Below are 24,171 nucleotides of genomic sequence, written 5' to 3'. Positions count from 1 at the left end.
AAAAACACAGTTCAGTTGTATATAGCATTTATTTTTTTCCTCTTCTACCCTGTACTTACGTTGAACGAGTGGTGTGTTGGTAAATGGTTAACAATAGGATCTATGGAAGAAAACCCAAAAGACTTTGATCTGTAGCATTTGATGAGTCTGTGATGTAAATATTGCCCCCATGGCAGATTCCAAGCTATCAATATGACCACCCTGAATGTGGAATTGGAAAGAGATGTATAGTAACATGCCATGAAATAGTAGTATTTCTACCAAACAGATAAAACAGGCATAATCTCAAGAGCATGATTAGTATGATGTTGTTCAGTTGCTCAGTTCTGTTTGACTCTTTGCGACCCCATGGGCTGCAGCACACCAGGTTCCTCTGTCCATGGAATTCTCCAGGCAAGAATACTGGAGTGGGTTGCCACTCCCTTTCCCAGGGGATCTTCCCAACCGAGGGGTCTAACCCAGGTCTCCTGCATTGCAGGCAGATTCTTTACCTTCTGAGCCACCAGAGAACCCCAAATTTAACAGTAAGCCTGTGCAAAGGGGTTCTGACACAGCATTTTAAAAATAATTCAGCCAAAGGAATCCTCCAGATCAGCAAAGAAAACCCAAAGATGGGCCACTGGCAACTTTCTGAAAATAACGGAATCCTCAGATCTGCTTTTTATAGACTATTTAATGGGACTCAATCTCAAATTCAGTCACTCTTCTGATATGGAAGGATAAGATGAAAGCATTCTTTCCAGCATGAAACCAAGTAATAATGTTTCTACCTTGGTTTCCATCCCTGTGTCCTCTTGTGCTTTGGTTATGAAACACTGTCCATTATCTTTTGCTTCTCACCCTGTGGACCTGAGACTTTCTCAGAGTGTAATGGTATGAGCATCTGTGTAAACAGTTTTGTAAATACAGATGAAAGAAATCTTATTGCCGGGTGGGCCATTAAACAGATGCACATTGTGTAGGACTGATGGGGGGATAGAGAGGACGATGCAGAAAAAAGCAAGTTTTGTTTTGTCTACTTCTGGAGACTTCCCAGAGTTCTTGGTACCAAGCCTCTCACCCCTCAGACGAGGGTCAGAATTAGAGGCGGTACGGTTGGCGCTCTCTGAAGTTCTCTCTTACGGAAGGCGACTGCTGAACAAGCAGTGTGGCTGTTTTTAGGTGACCTAACTAGAGATGCCATAGCCAAATCCATTTGAGTTTCTCTACTTGAAGTCAAATATTTGAGACTGTGAACAGCCGGCCCGGAACTAGGAGAGGGAAGCTCAGGTCTTTTCCCAGTGTCCCCCGCGGAGCGTGGAGGCCAGTACCAGCTGGCCCATCCCAGGAAAATCTCTGAAGCCGTATGTTTCTGAGGAGGATTTCTTGGAGAGCTCTCGCCAACAAATGACAGTCCCTCAGTTATAAATGGCAAATTTGCTCTGGGAACAGATCCTGTCCCCAAATAGCCCCCTCCAGCCCAGCACCCAACCTCTCTCAGGGAACGCTTCATGGCCAACTGGGCTGCACCCCGCTTCCTCTCCTCAGCCTCTCTCTGCTCCTCAGTCCAGCCCTTTGGCACGTTTCCCTGAACCCACTGTGCAGGAGTCCTGTCTCTTTTTCTCTGTTTCCCACCACTTAGACACTGTTTTTCTATACCCAAGAGTTCATCAGCGTGCTCTCCTTACCCATGCACTCTCTTCCAGAAGCTTCTGAGTCCGTTTCTCTTTACCATCAGTCATAAGAATGTCGCCACAAACTTGTAGTTTCTTAGGAAGCATATGTGTGTTGATATACACATGGTCCTCAGTGAGTACCAACTGGAATCTTGTTGACTTCTGCAAACAAATGGCTTGACTTTTTTTAAAACAAAGCTTTTAGCAGAAGTATTATTAACTTCCTTGTATGGCTTCCCAAGTGAGCAAGAGTTCTTATTTTAACTTCAAGTTACAATTTTCTGATTCACTCCTTGACAGTTCTTAATGATAATTTCTGTTTCTTTTTTTGGCTAATGAAATAAGCAAGAGAAGGGAAATGAACGCAGTGCCCGTCAGCCTAACTGTTTGGCGATATCTGAGTTTCTGAGTTGGTTTTCTGCAGGTGTAGTTGGAATTTCAGTGCTTTTCCCGGCAGCTGGTGAGGGTAGAGTTAAATCCCAGGGTGGAGTGTTCTGAGAAACACTGAAGCAATCGCTCCGCCATTCTTTTGCTCTTCCCTTGTTTTCATTTAACGTTACCAAAATTAAATGTTAACTCTCCAAATTAAAGTCACAGGAATGCTTTTAGAAGGGTGCAAGGGAATTAATAGGCATACATTTGCTCATAGAAATGTCGGATAGGTTATTTTTAAGCACTCCTGGGCATTTTAGAGCACTTTAAAATCTTTAATTAATCCACATCTTTGTGGTGGGTCAATGGTATTAGGATGAATCACGCAGAACTGAATGAAGATGTGATGAGCCGGTCAGTACAGTAGATAACCAAGAAGGAAGGAGTGTAGAAACTCACCGTCAGCCTCTGCCAAGGCCTCAGAGCTTCCACGTGACCTAACATCCTGACGTGTTGCAATGCTACGTGATGCATGCATGTTCTTTCCATCTTCAGAGGGCTGCTGTAATATTTTATGCTTATTTTTATCAACCTGATATTTTGTCTGAAGCTCTCGGAAGCCAGTGTGTTCTGTGTTGCTGTTTTGACAGTAAAGAAGTGGTCTAAAAACTAGGTTGGATTTCATTCTCTATAATATTGCCCAGTTTAATTTCTCATTAGAATACAGTGTTCTTTAGGACATTGTTGAAGATGTAAGAGTCCCACCCATTTGAAAAGAAAGCCATTCCTTTCTTCTTTCCTCAGTAGCTGATGATAAGAAACGGAAAACCATTAAGAAGGTTTTTATTTGGTTGATTCTTTGTTGATTAGCTTGATAACGATTGAAAGAAAGAGGATGCAGTTTGAGATTAGATTCTTTCCAGAGTCTCTGTTTTGCTTTTTTCCCCTTGTCTATAATTATTTGAACTCACTTCATAAGGAAATTTGGTGAGCATTCGAGTTGATTTCTCACTGGGCATTTTAACTGTCAGGGTATGTATTTCTTGCAAATGCTACATTGCTCTCCTTAGCCTTACTTAAGGGACACCTTTAACTTCTTGTAATATACTGAAATGGTGCTGAATGGAACTAATTAGAAGAGGAACACAAGGTGCATTATGATTGGAAAGTATATTGCTACTGACCCAGGAAGGAGAAATCTCATCTTCATTGAAGATTTACACTTTGCGTCAGTCAGCTGGTGTCACGTTCAGTAACTAAGCGGTTAAAAATTGTGCCAGTATTTTTAAAGGGTATTTCTTGTTACCTTTTTATTTGAAATATGCTCTCTTATTTCCCAGATTTCGCCGCCAACTTTCTGAACCCTGTAATTCCTTTCCTCCTTTGCCAACAATGCCAAGGGAAGGACGTCCCATGTACCAACGGCAGATGTCTGAGCCAAACATCCCCTTCCCACCTCAAGGCTTTAAGCAGGAGTACCACGACCCAGTGTATGAACACAACACCATGGTTGGTGGTGCAGCCAGCCAAAGCTTCCCCCCTCCTCTGATGATTAAACAGGAGCCCAGAGATTTTGCATATGATTCAGGTAGGCCTATGCTTTAAGTTACATTTATGATATCTTTTCACTTGCTTATCGCTTTCGGTAGTGTTGACTGCAGGTTAGGTGGCTCCTGACTATTTTTTGGTGGAAACTTTCTGATTTATTCCTTCTTTGAATCTTTCTCTTTATGTGAAGCGTTGGACTATCAAACCATTTTGGCATGAGTCGATGGTTGAAATAATGTCTAGAAATGAAACTTGTTTGAGGAAAAGTACAATTTGTAAAATTAAGCTCTCCTATCTCAGGCCAGGAGAGTAACAAGGTTGTTCTTTTCTAAATTCTGGGCTTTTTTTTCCATTTGCTCCTGTGGCATTATTTACAATTATTTACAGTGTGACAATATTTACAGAAAGTAATATTCTATACTAACTTATTGCTTATTAACTATTTTTTTTCTTTATTGGTATGGCAAGATTCCAAGGGTTCATAAATAAGAATTCTTCCATATTGGACAAAGAATAGCAAAAATAGCAATAATAGAGCTTAGCTGTTATCTCACTGAGCCAAAAAGGCCCTGCTAAGTATGTCAAGGTAGAGAATTGGGTTACCTGGAAATAAAGAGCATTTTTGTCTATTGTCAATGTTGCCAAAAACTTTGCCAATATTCAACCTTGAGAACTCAGAAAAATTACTTAATCTGTGTTCATTTTATTTTACAAAATGAATTGAATACATTCAAAATGAATCACACTCAAAATACACTTACGGAATGAATTGTCTTACATTCAAACAAAATGAATTTGTTTTACAAAATGAATACATTTTTCAAAATCAAGACACCTGCCTTTTAGAAATCTTGGAAACTTTGAAAAATAGTGTGAAATAAAAGCTAATGCTTCTAAGAATGGCACCAGGCAAAAAAATTGCTAACATTATTGTAAGCATAATCAATAGATGGTTGTAGACTTAAAAATATTGGAAAGCAAAGTGACTTCCTTTCATGTGGATAAAAGTTTTATGGATATTCTTTATGAAGGAACAATTGCTTCTCTAGGCATAACTCTGCTGAGTTTTTCTATCAGTTCTACTTGATGAAGGAAAACTGTCTCCTGGTCTTGCTTCCTTGTCTTAAGTTAACTTGTATAAAGTTACCTGTTTTATTATAAACTGATCTTAAAGGTCAGCAAGAAGGAGCCCTACTGAGAGCCTCCTTCTGGCTATCCTTTCTCATTGGACAACAAGTTCAAGGAACTAAGAGGAATTTCTGCTGAGAGACTCGGACTCTACTTCTAGACGGTACACTAGCTACCCAGGACCCATGCCTTCCCTGCCCAGTCAGCCCTGAGTCAGCTTCCAGGACTGGAGCAAGTTCATCCCAGGCCTGGTTTTCCAGGCAGAGCACATTGCTCCTGTGTATACCTCTGAAGTCCAAGGAGGTAGCCAAGGGGCAGCTGTTTGTGAGAGGATGAGGATGGAGCCTGGTTGTACCCATAGGTTTGGTGTGTGAGGCTCCTGTGGTATGGAACCGTGAGGGCTTGAGGGATATAGGAAGTGAGGCAGGAAATGGGGTGGGCTGGGGTCTGAACACTGAAAACTGGCTCCATACCATTTTCTCTTTCAATTCTCCTCCTAGAAATTTCCCCAAAGTCTAGGTTTGACCTGGCCTTCCAAGTTGCTATGTTATCACATTTTCAAATAGGAGGAGAGAACATATTTATTTATAAGTTTGTTTGATTCATAGTTTTAGATTTCTTTTTAAAGATGTTTTTGATATGGACCATTTTTAAAATCTCTTTTGAATTTGTTACAAGATTGCTTTTGTTTCATGTTTTGGTTTCTTGGCTGCTAGGCATCTGGGATCTTAGTTCCCCAACCAGGGATCAAACCTGTACCCGTTGCACTGAAAGGCAAAGTCTTAACCATTGGACCACCAGGGAAATCCCCATATAGTTCTAAAAATTTAAACATATGGTGTGAAGGACTTTATTTGAATGCTTGTCCCAGACCATGTAATTTTAAGACCATCCTAAAATGTACCATAGTGGTTATAGTTTAGAGCCTTTTATATTTGTCCATGATTTATGTGCATAATTAAGAACCCTCCACGGCTGCTGCTGCTGCTGCTAAGTCACTTCAGTCGTGTCCGACTGTGTGCTATCCCATAGACAGCAGCCCACCAGGCTCTGCCGTCACTGGGATTCTCCAGGCAAGAGTACTGGAGTGGGTTGCCATTGCCTTCTCCAAAATCATTTAAACTAACCCAAATAATTGGTTCAGAAGGAACTGCAGGGCATAGCATTTTTAGAAATTTCTTCATGTTTTCTAGAAATGATTTTATATTTCAGAAAGATTATAATTGGAATCATTTTCTTGATTCTTTGGTTTTCCATATATTTATATTATTATATATAAATATGCATATATTTATATTAATACAACATTCTCCTTATATTTATATCATATATAAAATCATATATAACATGGTATTGAGAATGTGTAACTTTTCTTAAGAAGATGTGAACCAAATAAAAAGATTTAAGTAATCCAATGAGAAAAAAAAAAAAAGAACTGATACTGTGAGGTTTAATTGCTTTAGTTTTGGGCCATATGTAATAGAGTTCTAAGTCAGTTGCTGTCTGGCCCTCAGAGGCACAGATTCAGTTACTTATAACCAAAAAAGGATAGTCCATGCTTTAGCTCAGCCTGCTATAATCAGATACCATCAATTGGAAAGCTTAAACAGCAGACATTTAACTCTCACAGTTCTATAGGCTGGAAAGTCCAAGATCAAAACTGCCAGCAGATTCATTTCCTGATGAGTCTTCTCTTCCTGGCTTGCAGATTGCTACTTACTCACTGTGTCATCATGTAACAGAGAAAGACAGAGCTATCCTCTCTTTCTCTACTTATGATGATACTAATTCCACCATGAGGGCCCCACCCTCAGGACCTGGTCTTATTCTAATTACCTCTCAAAGCTGTCCTCTCCAAATACCGTCATGTTAAGCATTAAGGCTTCACAATGAATTTTAGAGGACTTGATCATTCGGTCCATAAAGAGTGTAGTATCCTATTTTAAAGGTACATAGGGCATCTTTTTTGTAAGTTACCATATACTTTGCCAATGACTTGTGGAATATTTAAGAAGTTGTTAATGTATGTTACTTCTCCTCTCTAAATTATATTTCAAGTTGTTAAAGTTGGATGGTACCTTTGAATTCTAATTTCAGTATTGCCAATAAGATATAGTTCAGTTTTGCTTGAATAGTTAAATAGTAAAGTTACATATTCTGAATGGATGAGGTCTAAAGAACTGTAGTAACTGTGTAACCAGGGCTGATGAAAAATTAACCTGTGCATTTCAAAATGTTATGCTGACCACCCACTTGCTGCAATTAGGTTGACACATCTGCCTATGTCCTTCATGCTGTCACAAGTATGATCTCCAGATATTTTGTTTCATTGTCTTGAGTTCTTTCGTCCTTGCTGTCAATTTATTAATCTTTTTTTAGAAAATATAATGTGTTTATCACGGAATCATTGAGTGCTTAGTTCACTTAGTGATGTTGAACAAATAGCACATTAGAAAATACTTTATGTGATCTAAAGACAATGCGAGAAACATTTCATAATCCTTTTATTCAGCATCTATGATCCACAGATTGTCCTTTAAGAAGGCCTCTAGAACTCTTCATTGCTTAATTCAATATAACATAAATGTTGTGAAAATAAAAGAAGCTTTGTAAGTGAAAAGGCAACATGATTATGCTCTAATAAAGCCTGACATTAATTATGACATGGGAAATGGAAGGTCTATTAGTCATAATTATAATTACAGGAATGCAATTTCAACTGCTGAGTATTTAAGCTAAAAATTACAAAATATTATGTTAGTCAAGTAGAAATTTTTTAAAACTTAGATCAGAGGACTCTGAAAAGATAAAAAACAATTGATGTTTAGGGCCAGTGTGGTGAACCAGTACAATATGATCATGATTATAATATTAAGTTCTCAACAGTCCAGTACAATAATAGATGTAATTATCTATTATTATTGTTTTCTTTCTCTGTTTCTCTAGCCTAATATTGCTGCACAAAGCAGGGACACAGGCTTTTTTGTTGGTTGCTTGGGTTTTACTGAATCCAATCTGATTTCTTCCTTTTTTGCCTCTGTGGCCAAGTTCAAAAGAATTGAATAAGCCCTGTGTGCTTCATATGGGTACAGTGCTCTATTTAAATAAAACTGTGGCTGTTTTCCCGTTTTCATACTCACAAATGAGGTTTTGCAGATTCTGAATGCCCAATGAGGTAAATAGTTTAGATATTCGCAACACATATTTTGCTAGAATTTATGTGTTCATTGATTGGTCTTTTGGTTTGGTTTTGGATAGCTAAGGGTATTTTTAGGATAGTGGTGAACACATGAAACTAAAGTTTAACTCAAGAAAATATCAGCACAAAATGCTCACACACTTTGATCAAGTATTTTCACTGTCAGAAAGTTATCTTAGGGAAGGGGAGACCCATGATGAATATTTAGTGGTGGAGGAATATCATAGAGTAATTGGTAATGTAAGTTATGGCTATCAATAGCAAATATTATGCAGTCATTAGAAGTCAGACTTCTAATACTATTTAATGAAATGAGACTACTGAGTAAAAAAATTATACATGTCAAGTGTGGCTCAGGCAAAAATAAGACCCAGTATAGAAACACTGTAGGGCTATATATGCTGTGATATTATAGTCAGTACCTACTTTGCCTATAAAGTGCTTTGTCTTTTAATTGTGCTTAGTACAGCTTTTCTAATCAGATAGGGTAAGTATTAAATTGTCAAGTATCAACCAATTTAGAGTTGAAGAAAAGTGTCCAGGTTAATCACATCAGTCCTATAAGTAAAAAGAACAGTAAATAAAGAAGGACATAGTCTCATTTGTTGCAAACCTGGCTTTGTATTCCTTTGTTTCCAGGGCTGCCTTAGAGAGGGAGGAGAATGAATATGATACTTGGTCCATTTCAGGTTCCTCCCTGCACTGTACTTGCAGCCCCATTATTTAATGCTGTTATGTTACTTTGCATTTGGGGGTGGTTTTAAAAATCTTAACCCAGTAGTTGATTGAAGAGGTGATACATTAATAAAGTGTTTTTAACACTCAGGGCCTATTCTGTTGCCTTAATTAATTTGAAAAGCTGCCTCCCCACCATGTGGTGGAGCAGTTTTAGCCAGGAGCTGGGAATGAAGAAGGGAAAGAACTTTCAGAGACATGAAGAAGTGTTTCTGAAATAAGAAAATGGGGGAAAGTGCATGCTTATAGCTGTAGGAGGGAAGGAAGTAGTTCTAAAGGGTAGGGGGAAAAGCTGGGATCGTGTTTCCTAAAGAAAATGTTTCTGTATTTTGTCATTGTTTTTTAGGGTCATTGTGTTTTTTAGGGTCATTCTTTCTGGTACTGATGAGGCCTTCTTTCAGTTTGGAGGCATGTCACATGTATGTGTTGGCAAATGCAGCATTATTTTCAATTGGGAAATTGACACAAATAGCTGTTTCATAGAATCATAAGTCTTTAAGCTCATGAAAGCTCTTGGGGATCACCTCATTGAAATTCCTTCTTTACACTCCACTGTAGAGATAAATGTCCAAGGCTCATTCAAGTTAACTTGCCATCAGTTGCACAGTTCTGTGAAATAGCCAAAACTAGAACTATGGTTTTCTTATTCTTAGTGTACAGTTCACAGTCTTTCTATATAATTGTCCAAAGTAAAATTCTTTAATTCATAATTTGTTAGATGCATTATTTATTCTTTTCTCTAATTGTAGCCTGAATATTTGCAAATGATTTTATAAAGCTCTACATGATGCAGGGCAATGAAAGCATTTGCATTAAAACCTAAGGTATGCTTTTTCTAATTTGAAGGTATTCATTTCATGTTAGACAGTCCTCAAATTTTATTCTGATTATTAGGTACTCACTGTTGTAAGACAGGAAAATATAAAACCTCAAATGATATTTTGGATTAAAATGTGTTCTGTCTTCTTTTTAAAAATACACCGTAAACATTATCAAAATTTGAGATTGTCAGATAAGTGACTTTTCCTAATAGTTCTTCTGAAAAAGGATGAATGATAATTAGAAGGAAAAGTAACAAATCAGTGTCATAGCCAGCTCTAAAATTCTTTGATTATGTAAACTTTGAGTTTGTCTGAGTCTTCTTTCTTATTGCACTTCACTCTTTGTTAAAAACACTTGATCACTTGATGGCTTAAAATACAAGAGTCATTTTCAAACTGGTGTCAGCTCAATCTATTTTTTTAGTAGAAAACTTATGAAGAACTGCAATATGTAAAGAAAGCTTACATTTGGAAAAGTAAGATGGGCCTTTTCTCACTTTCATTTTTAAATCCAAGCAACCCTTTCTACGTTCTCCATATAGATTTCTTCATCATCTAAGGACTTTAATGAAGGCCAGTAGACAAACCTTCAAATTTAGAGAATAATTATATGTTCTTAGCATGTAGAAAAATTATATGTAGGCAGAGAAATGATAAAATAAAAATATTTAGCTCATGTTAAATATGTTAAAAACTAGAAATGTGTTTAACTTTCAACTGTCAGAACTGACAAATATATCTGGTACTCACATAGGCTCAAGCTGGCACTGCAGTCATCAGAGTTAAATAGTCTTGGGTTTCTGAAATGGTGAGAGAAAATTTTTATGTTGTAAATGTTATTCTATGTTTTGCTGTGTTGATGGGTACACATCTTAAATAGCAAAGAAATTAGTGAAGTAATTCTTAACACTGCTCTTAGTGAGCATTCTTGGAATTTTTCTTGTAAAATTTAGAATATGATTTTAAATTTATGGGATGAAATCAATAGCTAGTAGAGCAAGAAAAAGATAATTATTTTCTGCAGCTACATAGAAATATGAGTATACATAGTGCTTTATTTTGGGTTGAAGATGATTTGTCAGGGCCTCATCAGCTGGTTCAACTTGCTCAAAATTAAAAACAGACAATTCAGAAGGCTAAATTTACTCAGTATTTTATTTCTAAATTATTACTATTATGATTGTTACTACTACTACACTACTGCTGCTGCTGCTGCTGCTAAGTCGCTTCAGTTGTGTCTGACTCTGTGCAACCCCATAGACGGCAGCCCACCAGGCTTCCCCGTCCCTGGGATTCTCCAGGCAAGAACACTGGAGTGGATTGCCATTTCCTTCTCCAATGCATGAAGGTGAAAAGTGAAAGTGAAGTTGCTCAGTCGTGTCTGACTCTTCGCGACCCCATGGACTGCAGCCTTCCAGGCTCCTCCACCCATTGGATTTTCTAGGCAAGAGTACTGGAGTGGGGTACCATTGGCTTCTCTGACTACTACTACTGTAGTAATATCTCAGGAATTCTGTCATCAGGATATCTTTTTCATTTTTAAATGATTCTTTATTATTTACTTTGTAAGAGGAGATATACATTTTAGGGAAATTGGCCTCGTATATGTGTTACGACAAATATTCTTACATGCTTAATGAACAGTTGATCCATATGTAAGTAAACAACCAAAAATATTATTCAAGAGATAACAAGGAGTGGAGTGAAGGCAAAAGAAAACTGTTGAATATGCTAATTAGGTTTCGATGGAACAGTGAAAATAGAAGTAAGAGCTCCTGATACTTATTTTACACGTTCAGGTCTGCCATAAAGCTTTGTCATTTCCAAAATGGAAGGCCTCAAGACAGATAATTATAATTTTAATTTTTAAAAATATGAAATATGACATTTGTAAATATTCAGCTTTACTTCATCATTTTTACTTACCTATCTTTGAACCACCATGAAAACTAGTTCTAGATACTGAAGTTTTTTTTAAGCCTTGAAAAAAGAATGTTATTCAAGAATTAGTAATTGAATATATACTGACTCTTCAGCAGTCTTGTTCTGTTCTGTATTTTCTGTGGATGACATGTTGTAGGTTTCCTTATCACCTCTCCTCCTGGCTATGTTAAGTATTCTAATTTTAGTTCAAAGTTAAATATGCTGGTAACTTTATTTTCTGTCCTTTTATTTGGTAGATATTAGAAATTAGAAGAGAAATATTAAATTATTATGAAATCATATTAGCAAATCGTGCACACATTTAAAACCAAAGACCATGCATTTTTCGTGTTTCTTCTCTCTTCTTCTGTAAGCATAGTGAAGATTCCTTGAGAAATCAGTTAAAGATCTATTCAGGGATTGTTGACTGCAATCATTTCGTAAGATGGCTTCAGGTCACTGGAAGAAAGAAGTATTTTCTTCCCTTCAGGGTCAAGGACCAAGTTACAGATGGCTGGTAAAACCCATGATATGTTTTGACAGTATTTGGTAGTGGACTGAGTCTTTACAAACTGTTCCCATAATTGCTCATAAATAGCTTTTTTCCCTCCTAAAAACTCTAGATATTTTTAAGTATTACCATCTTTAGTAATTTCCAGTGTAGTGATGATTATGGTTCCATGAACTTTGGCTTTTTGTACCTGATATTTAACACTCCCAAAGGCCAAGCCTTGGCCCTACTCCATGACAGAGCATCGTTTGCTTATGGTCACATTTTCTCCTGAAACAAAGCAACTGATTTTTTTTCCTCTTAACATTAAAATTGTCACTTGAAGAATCAGAGAATCACTTGGGAATTTAAAGGAATGAGTTACTGAATCGTTCAGAAAATGGTAACATCTTTCTTACCTGTTTCTCTGACATCCAAAGATAATTGTCTTTTATTCAGCCAGTAATTTGTGGATTAGTAGGTCACATAATCTCTGATTTTTAGGTGCTTCAAATGTGAAAAGTCATGGTGATGTCTTCCTAATTGAGCTTGTTATTATAAGAGAGGCCATGGATTGGCCTTACAACTTGACATTGCCTTTTTCTGCTTATCAGATCTCGTATGAGTTTTCCTATTTCAGTTCTCAGTGAAAATAGCAAATCTATCCAAGATTTGGTCCACTCTGTCAGTTTTTCTAAGAAATACTTCAATATGCTCTAAATCTACAGTTACAGTAAGTGGCATTGGCTAGTGATTCGATTTGAGAATTGAGACCATGGTCTGGATTTACTCTTTATGCATTAACACAGGTCAAATGGACAGGGACTGCATTTTAAGTCAGTAATGGAAGGCTGAAGGCTGTTTTAAACCAATCATATCAGTTTTACCCATGACTGATTGATCCCTAGAGGCACAGCCCTGTAAGCATTTCTCCTACATGAATGGACTCTATAGAGCCTGGAGTTTCATTCATAAAATGGAGACTGAAAGGAAAAACATACAGACACACACACACATACACACTCTGACTCTCTGGAATGTCCATTTATACAGAGCTGAAGGGTGTAGTGTTCCATCAGCTGCTGCTTTTGCCAGTTGACTGGAAGTAATGATTAATGCTCATTGGTCCTGCCTGCATGTAACCTGACACTATTTATGGCCGTGCAGTGTTCATAATGTATAGTGAACGGAGAAGACAGCATTCTCAAATCAGAAACATAAACAGGAACTGGTGGGTCTGAATTCCATTCAAATATGTCATTTCAGCCACACAGTGTTTGTCTAACTTGGATTTTACAGGCAGGAAAGGGGGAAGGGAGGGATAGTTGGCTTGTGAGCTGTACTAGCATGAAAAAAGGGAATTAGAATGGGGAGGGGAGTGCACTTTTTTAGGGTGGGATTTTTAGTTTCTTTTTCAAGAAAATGACCACGATGCTTAGGCCCAGAAATGCTTATTCCAAGTGGGTGAAATGAATATACAACTGTCTTCATGTGTGCAACTTAAGATTTGCAATTAAATGAGACAGTTGAAGGATGTACATTTGAATCTCTCCCTGTGTGTGTGCTTCCTAAAAGTGAATAAGGGAGGGAAGATAAATATTATTTTTTTACAAGTGTATGTATCTGAGTACATATTTTTAGGTTTAGAATATTGTTATAGAATTTTTTATACTCTATCCTTTAGGGACTTAATTACTTAATAGTTTAGAGAAAAAGGAGACTTTATATTTCATAAAATATTTTTACCTAACGTGTGTGACTTAATGGAAATGTTTTCAAGGAATTTTTGTCAAATTAAATAGCTGATTATTTTTGTTATCTTGTGTGTGCATTTTCTATTGAATTGCTTCTAATACCATCTTGGAAATTTTACAAAGACAGCCATTCAAAGGCACATGTGAAAAACAGAGCAAGGCAAAACTAAAAACAGAGCATGTCACAATGACATGCATGTGTCACTGTGATGGATTTAGTGTTCTCTGAAGTTTAGAAAAGTATCCTTAAATGTTCCATTCTGCTAACACTTCCACTCAGTGTGGGCGCTCACAGCTCACTGTTTTCATTCACTTGTTTTTATTATTCTTAGTGTTAAAAAATAAAGCCACCCACTTTGTATGACACTGGAAACATTATACGAAACCCTGGCCCTGTTAGCTGTTTACTGCTGGTGTCATTTTGTTACCTCCTTTGTCCTCAGTTGCGTCATTCATAGAAAGGGACAAATGATCCCTATACCTTTTGTGTTTTTGTGCAGCAGTCCATGGGGCCGCAAAGAGTTGAGCGACTGAGCGACTGAACTGAACTGACTGAAGGATTCAATATGACTATGCTTGTAAAACGTTAAACTATTAAGGGTCCAGGCAATTATAATAAGGATTTCTATTGGTATGATTTTTATCTTCTAGAGATTTCCTCAAAGATTGTTGCTAGTTCTTGAATGAAATGCCACTGTTATATGTAACATTTACAAATACACTTTGGTGCTAAAGGATAAGACAGAAGAGATGTTCTTATGTTAAAACAATCATGTTGTGTATGGCCAGTAAGATACTGTAGTATTAGGGTGTTTCTAATATAGTGAAACAGTCCTACTCAACTTATTACTAGGACTACCTGTGTTCAAAGCAAATAGACAAAATCATCTGAATATTGTGATGATCCAAGGAGAAATGAAAGTGAGAGGACAATTCATGGTGTATTTGTTTCAGATCACGTGGATTCCAGAAAGGGAACAATTCAGTATTGAAGCTCATCATAAAAAATTCCCTCACCTCAGAAACTTTTTTGTGGCTTGTTTGGGCAACTAATGGTATCTTTTCTTTTAAACTTCTACTAGTTGTCAGAGTACAGTAATATATAATATTATAAATAGTCAAAGTTAAAATTGTACTTATTTTATGTAACTGTATTTCCTATCATTTCAGCTTTATTTTCAACTCTTAGCAACGAAAGCTCCACAGGCTTGTAAAACTTGTAAAACAGTGAGCCAACTAAATCACAATAAGCCAATCCTGTTTGAACGTGGTTGTTATTTGTGTAGGATATTGTCTTCACCCTAAAATCAGGTGCTTCCAAGAGAAGTTGGTGGTAAAAGTCTATGCTGTTATTTAAGATTATGTTGTTATTGTTCAGTCACTCAATCACGTCCTACTCTTTGCGACCCCATGGACTGCAGCATACCAGGCTTCCCTGTCCTTTAGTTCTTTTAAATCATGTAGCCTTTAAGTTTTAAAAGCATCTGACTGCAGATAACTGCTTTATGCTTTTTTTTTTTCTTTTTTAAAGCTTTGCAAACACTATTCTGGGCATACAAAGACTGACATAGTTCTCTTTCTGTCCTCAAAGTATGTCATCAGTAGATTCAATACATCTGAACTGTGACAAAAGAAATATCTCTGCAGATTTTACAGTATTTATTTTTACAGTTTACTAAAAATCCTAATGACAAATTTCCCATCTAAGAGTGAATGAAAACTCCAGCTTTTCTGCCTTCTTCGCATGAGTTTCAGTGACTAAGTTGTTACATTCACATACAGATTTTGTGAGTGACAACAGATACCTCTTATAAAACTTGACTTTCTAGCCATCACACTTGATTTCGCCATACTTTAATTCAAACATACTGATACTGGGCCTTATTTTTAGAACTAATTATTTTCAGGTTTGTTCCATAATAGAAAGATTGTATGGGTGTAAAAAAAAAAAATTCTCACATTAGCATCTTTTTCAGGGAACTTCATAAAATATGGTTTCTTGATCACCTATAAAAATCTATTCATGTGCAAGTGGATATGCAGAGTCAAAGGATGATACACTAGTATGTATGTGAATAGTTTTGCTTTTAAATACATCCTTACGAAGTTTATGTTATTTACGTATCCTGGAAAACCTTTGGATTTTAAATGTTAAACTGTGAGTTTGCCAGGAAATGAGTAGAAACAAAAAAATTAAATTTAAGACAGACAAAACGTAGGCAAGATCTGTCATAATACTTATGTTTCTTGAATGAAATCGATGCCATTAGTTCTTGGTACAACTCAATATTTTTTTGGTAAATGTTTTTACAAAACTTATTTGAACTCCTATGTTTACATTGAAATACGCACACACGCAAACATATTTCTCACCAAGTACCTGTTAATTTCTGATGTATGTCAATGCACTCATTTTGGCCCTTTGCTTTTAATGTGCCAAATTTTCCACTGTCATCATTATACATTAGACAAATTTAGGTGGACTTGATTTTCTCACACCACCTCCTCAAGGAGTTAGTTAGTTAAGTGTGTAAACAATCCATCCTTGCATTGCACACTGAAATGAAAGTAAAAATCACATTAAAATATAAGATCCAATGTATTCCTATTTTACTGAGATTTCTCATTTACTCTTTGAGATTTGTATGCTTAATTAAGTCATCACACCAATTATTTTTTTCAGGAATTTAACCACAAGCATCAAATGAAAGCAAGGTGCTTTCTCCTCTTAAATAGAATTTGCAATCTGGAGTGTTTTCAGGTTTGTACACTGCTGCTGCTGCTGCTAAGTCACTTCAGTCGTGTCCGACTCTGTGTGACCCCATAGATGGCAGCCCACCAGGCTCGCCTATCCCATTGATTCTCCAGACAAGAACACTGGAGTGGGTTGCCATTTCCTTCTCCAATGCATACACTATTTGATAACAAACAGTTTCAACACATTGTAGGGATATCTCATACAAATGTGGCAGATAGTTGCTCTCTGATCTGGCCTGTTCAGCTCCTAGAAATTTTAGGCAAACCATGCCCTGAAGAGGAAGCTTCATTCTGGACTACAGGGTAGCACTTAGGCAAACCAGAAAAGTGCCTGGCAAATGCCAACTGCACTTTGCGAGCAGGTCTTCGGCAAAGCCTCCCAAATCAGTATTATATTTCCCACTACAGCTGTAAAATGCAAGTCAAGAAACAGAAACAGAGTTTTTAGTTTCGTACCTTTGCATCTTTATTAAAGGAAATTTTGCCAGTATTAATAAAGGGGAAGATTAATCAAATGAGGTAGTTTAGGGTGTTAGTTTACTCTTAACTTCCCCCCCACAGTGTTTAGGGCATTAAAATAACAACCGTGTTTTGCTGCTTTGAGTTTTTGCAGCATATTAGATCAGCTTTCATCACCATGAACTCATCTGTGACAAATTTTAAGCAGTTTAGTTTCTGCAAGCTGATTTGGCTATGTCTTTATGACATGCTCTTTGATCCATAAGTTTCAAAATTTTAAAAAATTATTTATCCTAAATTAAGTAGACATGATTCAATTTACAGACTGAATTTAAAATTTTTTAAATGAAAGTCCAAATGTAGCAACAAATATTGGGGTATAATACTGTAAAAAGGAAGCTTAAAAGAAGTACCTCCAAATATTTTGAAAATATAATGGAGCATCTCACGTAAACCTTATACATCATAAATTTATAATGAATTTAAATCAATATTTTAAATATCATAGGTTAATATATTTATGAAGAGTATTATGAGTAAGCATATGAATAAGCAGTGTCAGCCATCTCAGTAGATACCTTCTATAAGAATAGAAAATTAAGATACAAAAATAATTTTGATACATAATTACTTTTTGTTGTAAGTACTGTGGTTCCCATACTTTAAATACTTATGAGAGTCACTTAAAAATAGATTCTGTTAATAATAAGTACCTTGTATTAAATTCTTAGTGTTCTCAGAAACTGGGCATAATGTTACCCATGTTGCTGCTGCTAAGTCGCTTCAGTCGTGTCCGACTCTGTGCGACCCCATAAATGGCAGCCCACCAGGCTCCGCCATCCCTGGGATTCTCCAGGCAAGAACACTGGAGTGGGTTGCCATTTCTTCCTCTAATGCGGGAAAGTGAAAAGTGAAAGTGAAGTCACTGAGTCATGTCCAACTCTCAGCGACCCCATGGACTGCAGCACACCAGGCTCCTCCGTCCGTCCGTGGGATTTTCCAGGCAAGAGTACTGGAGTGGGATGCCATTGCCTTCTCCTAATGTTACCCATGGCTTGTTCCATATAGTTTTATCTTTGAAGGAAATCACTGTGATTCCCATTTTACAGATGTGGAGGTTGAGAGAGATGTTAAATAACTAACAAAATGTTTTGCTCCCACAAAACATCAGAACTGAGATTTCAAAACCAGGTCTCTTAGATGACAAGGTATATGTTTGTAATCACTGCCATACTAATGGTCCTAAGATTATAATTATAGATGCATATCAAGACAGTGTAAATATGCAGTCGTCTTAACATTTGTGTATAGGCTAAACTGCAGCTTATGATTGTCACTGAATTATAGAAGTTTTATTTCATGAATAAATATAAATGAATATGTATGAAATGCCTCCATTCCCTGCTACAAAACATTTGCCTTTGAAGTCGCCACTTGGCTAGTTTGGATCTGAGTTGAGCATTTAGCAAAAGTTAAAATGTAATGCCAAACTTCATTGGTTGGATTTTTTATTAGATAAGGTAGAAATGAAAGCAGCAGGCAATTTAATTAGCAGTAATTTTTCTGGGCAAGTCATTACTTTGATGAACTTCAGAGCAATGTTTATGGCTCCTAATTAACCATGTTAGTCATTTGATTGAATAATCACTTTGGAAATGTTTCTACAATTTGATTAGAGTCTGACCCACTCTGATGGTCATAAATTAACTGATATCACTTTAGGATAACATGACTTTAGTTACTTTAGGGAAATAAACTCCTCTTAACCATATATTTTCAGGCTTCTCTTTTCTGTATAAAGGATGCTGAATTTAAAGACAGACTGAATTTAGACATTGCAGCCAAGTGTCTCAATTTCAAGAGCTAGATGTTAATTTTATTTACCCTGAGGTGTAATAAATAGTATAAGAACTGGCATAAACACAAATATATTCTTACAGATACATTTTTTTTCTAAATTGCTGTTTGATGCTTTTTTTTAGAACTTAGATTATAAGTTGAGCCTTTGGAAATGTAATGGAAGCCTGGCATCAGGTGTATTTTATATCATTAATTTATGGTGAATTTTAAATTAGTATACTTTAAACATCATATATTAATAAGGAGAATTTATGAAGAATATTAAAGCACAGCAGAAAACAATAAATTGTCCAGTTCGGTAAATACCTGAGTGTTAGTGAAATTACACATTGAATCCTATCTTTGATGTCCAATGTCTAGTTTTCCAGAATATGCTTATTTTGTGTGATATTGGAGTACTTTTATAAACTGGCCTTTCAACTTTCTCAGAAATGCTTGAACTTCTTTTCTCCCCCTCTGGGGAGGAAGGGCTACATTTAATCCCTCTTATATATAATAGAGTTTAACCTGTATGTTTTCTAGCTGCCTCCAGAGCCAGCCAGCTGTTTTGCAGCCACACTCCAGCTGTGCAGCAGTCAGTAAAAGTATTTTGTGGCAGGGTGTCAACATCAGTTCAACAAAATGCTTGCCTCTAAGCAGCTGCTGAACTGATGGCAGAGTCATTAACACAGTCCCTTCCAGGCCCAGCTGCATGAGGGACCTTATGCCTTGGCAATAAATCAAAATAACATTAAACATTAATTTGAAGTACCATTGGTTAAGAAGTTGGGATAAAATGGATTGCTAATTATTTGGTGACCCAGAAGATCAGCTCCATTGCAACTCTATTATAAGCACTGATATCAGAAAACAAGGTTTAACCTTGCCTTTTATAGGGTTGGAACTATAAACTACATAATACTTTAAAGAAGGCACAGCACAATAAAATGTTTGAAAATGAGTTTGACACTATTTTCAGCTTGTAAACTATTGATTGCTAGATGCTTTTCAATGTTATTGCTATTAGGGATCGCCATTAAGATGTTTTTGACTAAGATCTTATAATGTATGCTTTTTTTCTGTGAAATGATATCTCATATTTTGGTTGACATTTATCACCAGGCAAATTTTTAGAAAATCAGATAGACTTTACAAATGGAACATTCCAGACCTAAAAAGAATGACATGTGGGCTAAATAATAGTCATTATCTATTATAGCATGAAAGTTTATAGACTGATAAGAGCCTTTATATTCCAATTCACTTAAATGCTATTACTTGTTCAGAATTACTACAAGGGGTGGACGGTTGTATTCTTATATTAAATAGCAACCTGTCATATATTTTAAACATCTAATTTTGTATGTGCTTAGTTGCTCTGTCATGTCTGACTATTTGTGACCCCATGGACTGTAGCCCGCCAGGCTCTTCTGTCCATGGGGATTCTCCAAGTAAGAATCCTGGAGTGGGTTGCCATGCCCTCCTCCAGGGGGTCTTCCCAACCCAGGGATAGAACTCGGGTCTCCCACATTGCAGGCAGAGCCACGAGGGAAGCCCCCCCTTTTTGTATATGTTTATTTTTGTAGATGTTGCTTTAAAATCTTTAGTAATTCATACAGAAGATAGAATCAATGTAATCATGTTTATGCATTTCTATGGAAACTGTATATGTTATATTCAGATTTGGACCCAGGTTTTAGGTACCTAAAGACTTATAAAATGTGGAACCTGAAAGAAAAAGTAAATGAAATGGCATATACAAAATTAGGTTTACGGTCTCAGCAGTACTTTTGCACGTGGAGGGTCTTGAGGTTGAACCTTCAGTCTTCACCCTGAACTGACCTCTGTTTATGTGAGTGAGCTTCCAAATTCAGAGTCAAAGAAGAGCAGACTCAGATAACATGTGACCCAGCCCTCTATTTTATATAAACTTAGAAAATGGCTCATCTAAAGTCATATAGCTTTATTAGTAGTGAATGAAGGACCTGAATTTTTATCTTTTGTCTCTTAAATCTGTATTTCTTTCCTTTTCTCCATATCTAGGCTGCTAAACACATTAGATACACAGCCATCACTATGACTCAAGTTTAACCATTAACCAAATTTTATTTTCTCAGGAATGAATTAAGTTGGTCATACAAGTAAGGCCTCGCTCTTAAGATAGCAATGGTGTTTGCTGTTGGATTTCTGCTGTTTGATTTGTTGCTGTTGAATTTGTTGCTGTTGGATTTCTCTTTTATAGCCTCACTGGCTTTGAATATGGCCTGTGGGCTTAACAAAATGAAAAGTCAATCTTGTTTTTGTCTGAAGAAAAAAAAAATAGCAGTCATCTTACTAGGCTGAAGTAATTATAAGAGACATAACAATTTTGTCTTTTCATCGTGATTTCTAGCCAATGTTCATGAAATACACTAGGAACGAGTCTTTTATTGATCTTTGCTTTGGTTGCCAATGGGTGAGCAAATTTATCCCATACATATCCTGAAATGTCTTTTAACTCATGACGCTATTTGTTTTGAGGACTCCATCACATTTACGTGCTGTTGCACAGCCAACCTTTAGTTTAGTCAGGCTGGTGTGGGTAAAACTTCGAATTCACACACCTGTTCAGGAGAATCACTGTTCACCATGGTTCTCAACCTTTATGTCTCTTACGCAGGCCCCACCTGCAATGTTAACTATGTGTTGACAAGTTCCCCTCAGGAGACTCGTGTCTGTTTCTGTTACTTTCCTATCTGCACTCTGTCCACTGATAACATGTTTTCAGCTCCAGACTTCTCTTTGACCGATGTTGTTTCCTCTTTCAGAAGTGCCTAGCTGCCACTCCATTTATATGAGGCAAGAAGGCTTCCTGACTCATCCCAGCAGAACAGAAGTTAAGTTTTTCATTATTGAAATTCTTGTAAATACTTGTCAACATAATCAGCCATCCTCAGGATGCTGTCACATTATCATGGCATACGGGAAAAATCACTTAGGCCCACTAAACCATTGTTGTAAAATTTTTGAAGTAAAAGGAGGATTTTTCGGGTCATGATCTCTTATATTTTGTTAACATGAGTCATGTGCATATAAACAGCTGATAAATGAATTTCTCTGTTCTTTTTTTGCCAACAACCATATCCTTTTAAAATAGAACATGTGCTTTATAGATCACCCACCTTACTGCTGTCTGCCGAAATGTATCTTCAAGGAATTTTCAGTTTTGCTTGAGAGAGCTAAGTCATTGTGTTGAGATAAAATGCAGTTGATTTAAATACATTCACATTTAAATGTCCTGGATTTTACATTTTGGGACAAGTAATTGTTAAGCCTCACATAAGAGGCTTAGAAAAGGTGTTTTTCTCATGGATGTGTTATAGTAACTGCGGTGGGATAGTGTTGTTCTAATGGGCATGATATTTGCAAGATCATGTATGAAAGTTCTTTTATCGGGATAGACTAACCTTTAAAGTATTTCCTGAATTATGTGCACAGTCCTTGATGTCAACAGTCTGTGTTTTCAGTGAAATGACTTGGATCCATCTTCTAGGTTGAGTCTAACATTGTTTGTTTAGCATAAGTGATATCAATAGAAGTTAACCGCTGTGTTTAAAGGATAGTAAAATGAGATGGAAAATCCAGAATATATGAGACCAAACTTTTTCACAAATGCAATTTAATTGTTGTTGTTGTGAATATTATGTACCTACCACAGAGACCAATACTTATGAGAAATAAAACTGTGACTAAATTATGTGAAATTTCTTCCTAGTAATTAAAGATAATAGCAATTAAATGAAAGTCCCACAGTCAAGGATATTTGGGGGAGAAAATGATTGTAGAAAGCCATCAATTTATTTTGCATTTTTCCTAAGGATTTAGCAATAAAGGAAAATTCTTTTTTTTTTTTTTTTAAATCTGACTTGTCTATTGAAGATGAAATCATGAGAAGGTTAATGCAACTAAATATTTCTGTAAAGGAGTGAGGGGGTAAACTGTATTTGTTTCAGTTCATCAGGGTCATAATGCAATATAAATGTCAGTAATTCTCATCTGTTTGAATAAGGAAACTTGAAAGAAAACAAAAAAGAAGATAATCTGTTTTACATAGCAGGTTTGCCAGTGTTTACATGAGCATTATTGGGTTAGTAATAATATATATAGCTAACTTTCATGTATTACCATGTGCCAGTCACTGTTCTAAAGTTGCATATATTGAACCATTCAATCCTTACAACAGCCCTATAAGATAGGTGGTTTATTATCATTCCCATTTTATAGATGAGGAAACTGAGGCACAGAGGTTAAATAATCTGTCCAAGGTCACAGAGTGGAAAAGCGGAGAAGTCCTTTTCTGCCTCCATTTTTGCATTTGTGGTTATATTTTGAATTGTTTGTGAGTTTTATTTCTGTTATGAATAAATGTATCCCATTTCCCCTCCACAGGCTGCATGTTTGAAAAGGGCCCCAGGCAGTTTTATGATGATACCTGTGTCGTCCCAGAGAAATTCGATGGTAGGTTTTTCGTCGTGTATCAAGTTTTGATTTCTGTAAGAGGCTGTGGAGAGATCACCCTCGCCTCTCCTGAAAGCAGTCAACATCGCTACTTAAAGATTTTCATGCTCATCACTTACAGTGCACTCAAGTCTCGCTAAACTTTACCTCTTATAAATTCCCTTTCCTTTTCCCATTAAGAAGCTTTTCTCTTTTGTCCTATGAGAGATCCCATTTTTAAAGACAGAGTATCGTTCTTGCTGAGCTTTATGTAGAATAAGAGAGGGCCCTTTCCATTGCCCGACTGAGTACATGCAGCTTGTTGTTTGAGATGTATTGAAAGCTGATCCTGTAATTAACAAAGCGGAGCAGAAAGCTTGCTACTGTGGACGCACAGATGACTAATGTAGCCTCTTGCCTTTTATTGTTCATGAAAAGATGCATTATGGAACACAGGAGCAACATAGCTGCCCATTTAGTTAGTGATTGTGCATCCTCTTTTTTTTTTTCCTTTGGAAGATGTTCATTACTAATGCGACATTAGTTTGTAATTGCTCCAAATGGATTTAGGAAAGCACTACCTTTTTAATATCACTTGCTGTGGCAATGAAAATGAAAACATCACCCCCACATGTTAGAAAGGGGTATGGGGTGTCAAGTTAGAGATACTCTTCTTCTCTTGACAAAGCGCAACAGTCAGCATCTAGAAGGAGGCTTGGGTAAAAAGCGAACAGTTGATTGACTTAGTGGTTCTTCGGAGTGGTCCCATATTTCCTGCTTTGATTGTTTAACAGGAAATGAGCAGGGGCCTTCTGATTAGCTGATTGCACAAACTTTCAGGATCATGGCTGTAATGACTTGGTAGCTCTTGGGAGTTTTAATTGTCATTATTTAAACAGCAAAGGGTATGCACAGATTGCTCCTCTATCTCTAATTAGTTGCTTGAAGGCTACTTTGTTCTTGATGCTTTTGCTACTTTTAGACTTATTAGACAGAATGACCAGTCTTGGGAATA

The 24,171-nt window shown here is 36.6% G+C and overlaps 1 protein-coding gene across 5 annotated transcripts in view; it reads left to right on the top strand.

The window, feature by feature from the left end:
- Nucleotides 1-24,171, top strand: part of ETV1 (ETS variant transcription factor 1) — a 97,146-nt gene that overhangs the window by 56,053 nt on the left and 16,922 nt on the right. For all 5 annotated transcript variants that reach the window (XM_012176423.4, XM_012176422.4, XM_060414936.1 and 2 more), the window contains 3 exons: nt 3,368-3,615; nt 21,488-21,556; nt 23,109-23,177. In XM_012176423.4, the coding sequence (XP_012031813.1) occupies nt 3,368-3,615; nt 21,488-21,556; nt 23,109-23,177 (386 nt within the window). The remainder of the gene's footprint in view (nt 1-3,367; nt 3,616-21,487; nt 21,557-23,108; nt 23,178-24,171) is intronic.

The sequence above is a fragment of the Ovis aries genome, chromosome 4, assembly GCF_016772045.2.
Source record: "Ovis aries strain OAR_USU_Benz2616 breed Rambouillet chromosome 4, ARS-UI_Ramb_v3.0, whole genome shotgun sequence".
NCBI classification, from domain to species: Eukaryota; Metazoa; Chordata; class Mammalia; order Artiodactyla; family Bovidae; genus Ovis; species Ovis aries.
The sequence above is the reverse complement of the archived record's forward strand: the minus strand, read 5'-3'. Positions and strand labels throughout refer to the sequence as shown.